Source organism: Lonchura striata, chromosome 17, assembly GCF_046129695.1.
Source record: "Lonchura striata isolate bLonStr1 chromosome 17, bLonStr1.mat, whole genome shotgun sequence".
Classification (NCBI taxonomy): Eukaryota; Metazoa; Chordata; class Aves; order Passeriformes; family Estrildidae; genus Lonchura; species Lonchura striata.
Window position 1 is genome coordinate 8,250,389 of NC_134619.1, and position 6,413 is coordinate 8,256,801.

General features: G+C 61.1%; 1 protein-coding gene across 1 annotated transcript; it reads left to right on the top strand.

Moving 5' to 3' along the window:
* The first annotated feature begins 1,619 nt into the window (after positions 1-1,619).
* Positions 1,620-6,378, top strand: MMP9 (matrix metallopeptidase 9). Its single transcript, XM_021547295.3, has 13 exons — positions 1,620-2,072; positions 2,272-2,510; positions 2,842-2,990; positions 3,193-3,321; positions 3,402-3,575; positions 3,651-3,824; positions 3,956-4,129; positions 4,273-4,428; positions 4,517-4,793; positions 4,906-5,045; positions 5,157-5,307; positions 5,404-5,507; positions 5,781-6,378. Exons 1-13 carry the CDS (start codon positions 1,932-1,934, stop codon positions 5,888-5,890), a joined length of 2,118 nt encoding a protein of 705 aa, XP_021402970.2. The 5' UTR covers positions 1,620-1,931; the 3' UTR covers positions 5,891-6,378.
* The last annotated feature ends 35 nt before the right edge of the window (positions 6,379-6,413 follow it).

Sequence of the window (6,413 nt, forward strand, 5' to 3'; positions counted from 1 at the left end):
CTCCCAGGGGTTATTTAGTACCCAGCTCTCACAACAGCTCTGTGCTGTGGGCTGAGGTCCTGGCAGGCTGGAGAGTGGAAGATGTGGAGCACTGCCTGCTTCCCAAATGCCTCAGGAGCCACCAGCTTCAAAGGGCTCTCAGGGCACCTTGGCAGAGGCCCTCCTCACCTCAGCTGCCAGCCAGGCAGGGAGCACAGAGAGCCACTGCCTCCTGCCTGGTGAAAAGCTGGGCCACCACAGGGACAAGGGGGCAGCTGGACCCTGTGGGAGAGGGCTGTAGGGTGACGTGGCTGCAGGGTCCCTGGGCTATGTCCCACCATGAGGGAATACTTGGCTGGATGTGTTTGTCACACCGGGTGCAGGACGGCAGCTGCTTGTGAAGCAATTTCCTGTGCCAGGGAATGGGGGCTGCTCTTGCAGGGCTGTGGTGGAGGAATGAGGCAACCCCCTGATTTCTCACCATTGTTTCCTTCCAGCTTAGCCCACACTGCCAGTGAGTTTCCTGCTCCCAGCCAGCCATGGCCCTGGGATGCATCCCACCAGCACAGGGCATCTGGCAGGCGATGCTGCCTCAGGGATGAGCCCTCACTTGGGTATAGGGGTTCCTCTTCAAGAGCACAGGGAGCAGAGCCCTGACCTCTCACTGTCCTCAGCTGTGCTGGGTGCCAGCATAACCTGCTTACCCTTTGGTTGGGCCAGGAGCTGCTGGTTTGGCTCAGCCAGGACTGGGGGATACTGGGAGGGGACGGCTGCTGAGCCCAGCCTGGCACTGTTGGGAGCTGGGAGGACAGGCACTAACAGCAGTGGGGTGAACAGGAGGATCCTCCTGATGAAGCCAGCTGAGCTCCATGGGGCTGAGCTTCCTTGGACTCATGGGGTTTGTGAGGCTAGGGCAGGGGATCTGCTCTGGGACCTGTGTCTCAGCAGCCTCGCTGGGCTGCACCAGTCCTCCCTCCCCCCCGCTGACGCTGCGCCTTGTTCTCTGCCATCTGTTTTCTCCTCACTCCTCATCCCTGTTTGCTTTCCCCTTCACTGCTCTCGTTCCCACAAGCGTCGGCACTTTGGGAGAAGCAGGAAAACACCATCCCATGGCAAGATCTGTGCTGTGCTGGGTGGGAACCTGAGTCAGCAGCACCCTGCAGAGCAGGGCAACAAGGATAGGGCACCCCTGATGTCCCAGGGCCCCAGGTGGAACATTCCTGTGCCCAGAGCTGCTCCTGGGCAGGCACTGCCTCTGGTACCACAAAGCTCTGCCATTCAGCTGCTAGCATTTGGACTTGGAAGTCATGGGGTGAGGAGCCATGAGCATCTCCAATGCTGGAAACACTCTGACCCACTGGGGTGATGCAGCTGTGATGGGGAAGGATGTAGAGTCCTGGTGAGGGTGCAAGCTCCCAAATCCCAGGCAGGTGGGTTCCAGGTGCTGTGGCTCAGGTGGGGGTTCCACTGCTATCTGCCCCCATGCCCACCCACACCCTTGCAGGTCTGGGTCCAGCACCATCAGCCCTTGGCCAGCCAAGCTCAGTGTCAGGCAGGGTGACAACAGAGCTACAGGGTCCTGTGCACCTGGCTGGCCTCCAGTGATGCCCTGCTGTCCCCACAGCTACCAGGGTCTTGGTGCAGGGCAGCCCCAGGGTGGCCATTCAGTGCTGTGCTGTGGCCCGGTGCAGCTCCCAGCCACTGCCCTTCCTGTCCTCACGTGGCTGCGGGAGGCAGCGTGTTTAGTAAACAAGGTGATGAAACAGTTAAGGCAGAGATGGAGTGTGCGTTTCGTCACCGTGGGAAGGGAGAAGGGAGCGTGAGTCGGCGCTGAGGGGTCTGAGGGTGACTCACTGCCCTCCCACCCCATAAATAGGAGCGGGTAGCTCGGCGGCATCCAGAGCAGACAGCGGGGACCAGCACAGCCACATCCCTCCTGTCACCGCCGAGCCATGGCACTCCTCCTGGCCCCGCTTGTCGTCGGGCTGCTGGCTGTCTCCTGCGGTGCGGCCCCTCTCCAGGGCAAGCCGCAGGCAGTTGTCACCTTCCCAGGGGACCTAATCAGCACCTTGCCGGATCTAGAGCTGGCAGAGGTGAGGGGAGCATGGCCCCGTGGTGCCCTCCTGGCACCCAGGTCCCCAAGGGGGCACCCAGGCTGACAGTGAGGGGCTGCAGGGACAGCTTGAGAGCTGTCGGTCTCCTTGAGCTCAGGGAGGCACCCAGGCTGGGATCAGTGCCCGGGGCTGCTGGAGCCCCTTTCACCTCACTCCTCTGGCTGCCTTTCCTCCACAGCGCTACCTGCAGAGGTTTGGCTACACCACGGAGACAGAGGCTAAGATTGGTGGCAGGCATGTGTCCCTGGGCAAGGCACTGCTCAAGATGCAGAAGCAGCTGGGCCTGGAGGAGACGGGAGAACTGGATGCTGCCACATTGGAGGCCATGCGAGCCCCCCGCTGCGGCGTCCCTGATGTGGGAACCTTCCTTACCTTTGAGGGGGACCTCAAGTGGGACCACATGGACCTGACTTACCGGTGAGTCTGCTCTGGAGATGAACCCTTGTGTCCCCAGGGTTATGGTCCCAGGAGAATGGAGAGGCTGAGGGACCAGGAGGTTGGCAGCCTCTGCTCAGTCCTTCTCCGGGCTTGGTACTGCCTGTACAGCTGGGTCCCAGTGCTGCCAGGGCCAAGCCGGGACAGCAGCAGCATCTGCTCCCCAATGCCCAGAAGGGCACCTGAGCCGTGGGTGAGGTCAAGGGTGGTGATTGCTATCACCTCTGGGGGTGGGAGTCTACTCCTTCCCAGAACGGGTCATTCCTGCATGAGGAGGGGACCTGGAAGCACTGACCCTCTGCCTCCCTGGCAGGGTGATGAACTACTCCCCTGACCTGGACCGTGCTGTGATCGATGATGCCTTCAGACGGGCGTTCCAAGTGTGGAGTGATGTGACCCCTCTCACCTTCACTCAGATATACAGCGGCGAGGCAGACATCATGATCATGTTTGGTAGCCAAGGTGATGTCCTTTGGGCAGGCAGGGAGTGAGGAGGGGCCTGGTGACGCACCCTGCCTGTGAGATCCTTACCCCATGTCTCCTTGGGCTGTGCTAACCCTGCCCCAACGCGTGCAGGAGGTGCACGGGGCTTGGGTGTCTGTGTGCAGGCTGGGGACATGAGGGCTCCTCTGGCAGGTCCAGCTGAGGGTGTTTTTCCCTGCAGAACATGGGGACGGGTACCCCTTCGATGGCAAGGATGGGCTCCTGGCCCACGCCTTTCCCCCAGGCAAGGGCATCCAGGGTGATGCCCACTTTGACGACGATGAGTTCTGGACACTGGGAACTGGCTTAGGTAAGGGCAGGGTGTGGTGGGCTGGGGGAGTCTGATGGTGCCAAGCCCAGCCGCAGCACTGAGCCCCCCTCTCTGAGCAGTGGTGAAGACCCGTCACGGGAATGCCAATGGAGCCGAATGCCACTTCCCCTTCATCTTCGAGGGCCGCTCCTACTCCCGGTGCACCACGGAGGGACGCAAGGATGGGCTGCCCTGGTGTGCCACCACCTCCAACTATGACCGGGATAAGAAATACGGCTTCTGCCCCAGCGAGCGTGAGTAGTGGTGACCATAACCCCTGCCCAGCCCTGCAGTGCCTGGTGCTCTCCTCACTCTCCCTCACCCCACAGTCCTCTACACCAATGGTGGCAACAGCGATGGAGCCCCCTGTGTCTTCCCCTTTGTCTTCGATGGCACCTCCTATGATACCTGTACCACAGATGGACGCTCCGATGGCTACCGCTGGTGTGCCACCACCTCCAGCTTTGACCAGGACAAGAAATACGGCTTCTGCCCCAACCGAGGTGCCAGCAGGGAGGGGGGCATGCAGGGGAGGGGGCACAGAGGGTGGGCACATGAGGGATCTCAGCATTGTCCTGGGTTCTGGCCGGTGCAGCCAGGGGCCAGGGACAGCTTCACTGACACTTTGCTGCAGACACGGCGGTGATCGGCGGCAACTCCCAGGGGGACCCGTGTGTCTTTCCCTTCACCTTCCTGGGGCAGTCCTACAGTGCCTGCACCAGCCAGGGCCGGCAGGATGGCAAGCTCTGGTGTGCCACCACCAGCAACTATGACACCGACAAGAAGTGGGGCTTCTGCCCTGACAGAGGTACTGGCCCCTCTGTCTGTGCTCTCCTTTGTGCCTCCCAGACTCGCGCCATCTTGTCACACTTCTTGCGGGGACCACAGTCTGGATGGTGTGTCCTGCCCTGTTGTGGCCCACCAGGCACTTAGGCCAGTGCTTTCTCCCAGGTTATAGCATCTTCCTGGTGGCTGCCCATGAGTTTGGACACTCACTGGGTCTGGACCACTCCAGTGTGCGTGAGGCTCTGATGTACCCTATGTACAGTTACATCCAGGACTTCCAGCTGCACCCCGATGACGTCCAGGGCATCCAGTACCTCTATGGTGAGCAGCTGCACTGCAGCTGGGTGCACTGGGTGTCCTGCAGCACCAAGCTGATTCCAGCCTCATGCCCTCCCCTGTATTCACTCAGGTCGTGGCTCTGGCCCTAAGCCCACTGCACCTGCACCTGCTCCCACTGAGGAGCCCCAGCCCCTGCCCACAGAGGAGCCCCAGCCCGTGCCCACAGAGGAGCCCCAGCCTGTGCCCACAGAGGCTGGTAGCACCTCCACCACTGAGGAAGAGGAGGAAGAGACGCCAGAGCCCACAGTTGGACCCATTCCTGTGGACCCCAGCCGGGATGCCTGCATGGAGAGGAACTTTGATGCTATCACAGAGATCAATGGGGAGCTGTACTTCTTCAAGGATGGGTAAGTGGCAGCATCTGGCACCTCCTGCCCTGCTGAGGTGGGATGTGGAAGATATGTGGGGGATATGGACTGTGGAAGACAGATGATCAGGACAGCTCATCTTCCCCACCAGGAAATACTGGACCTACTCTTCCTTCTGGAAATCGGGCGTCCAGGGTGCCTTCTCTGTTGCTGATACCTGGCCTGGCCTCCCAGACACCATTGATGCTGTTTTCCAGGATTTGCTCACCAAGAGGGTCTTCTTCTTTGCTGGTGAGCTCTGCCCCCACTGCCCCCGGCCCAGTCCCATGGGCAGTGGGAGGAGCCTGGTGAAGCCTGGGAGCTCTCAGGGCTGTCTGACACCCGCACTATCTCCCACTGCAGGTCGGCAGTTCTGGGTGTTTTCTGGGAAGAGTGTGCTGGGCCCCCGGGGGATCGAGAAGTTGGGTATAGGGAAGGAAGCCGGCCGCCTCTCGGGGGCCCTGCAGCGGGGCCGCGGCAAAGTGCTGCTCTTCAGCGGGGAGAGCTACTGGAGGTGAGCAGGACGGGAGAGCAGCAGCGCCTGCCTGAGACTGCGAGGGACTGCGAGGGGGTTCCCAGCAGTCCTGAGCACGGCTCTGCTCTCCCACAGGCTGGATGTGAAGGTTCAGAGGGTGGACAAGGGCTACCCCCGTGCCACCGATGATGTCTTCACCGGCGTCCCCCTTGATGCACGCAATGTGTTCCTCTACCAAGGTGAGTGGAATCTGGTGGGTGGGTGCTGTGTGTTCAGGCCTGGGCTACCTGAGCATTGCTCCGGTTCCTGGTTCAGGATGCTCGGGTGTGTGGGGAACGGCCCTGGGACAGGGCATGCCATCAGCCCCGCTGGGTCCTTATGGTGGAGCTGGCAGGGTGCCAGCAAGGTGCAGGGTGCCATGTGCCTGTGCTGCTTGGGCAGGAACCAGGATGGGTCTTGTATGGCCAAACTCCTGCTGACCCTCCATTCCCTCCATACCTCTCCTTGCCCAGGCAAGTATCACTTCTGCCGGGGCAGCTTCTACTGGAGGATGACACCGCGCTACCAGGTGGACAGGGTGGGCTACGTCAAGTATGACATCCTGCAGTGCCCCCAGAACTGAAGGCCTGACCAGCCACCGGCTCTGCCAGTGCTGCTCCCTGCCCACTGCTCCCAACCTGTGGGCTCCTGTCTCATGGGCTGACCCCTGGGAGCCTTGTGGCTGTGGGTAGCTCCAGACGAGGTCACCATCTTCCTGGAAGAAAGGGGCAGGGTGTCCTGGGGTCACCTCCTGGGAGCTGCCCAGCCTGGAGAGTCCCAGCTGGGGAGAAGGACTCTTGCCACAGCTGGCATTGTGCCATCCCTGCCAGTGCCAGCTCCACTGCACAGAGGCGTTTGTCTGGTGCAAACCGCACACGGATTTGAGACAAATTTGTCTTTTTCCTGAGCCAGCGATGCCAGGTCAGGCTGAGCCCCACTGGGAGCTGGCGCCTGAGGTCACACCAGGGCGGGTCATGGGATTTTGCCTACTCCTTCCCAATGGCCACTCTGCCAACCACCCCCTCTGCCAATTGTCTGCCCATTTGTAATAAAGACCATTCTTTGGACACAGCCTCGAGTGCTCTATCAGCTATTGGGACTATGGT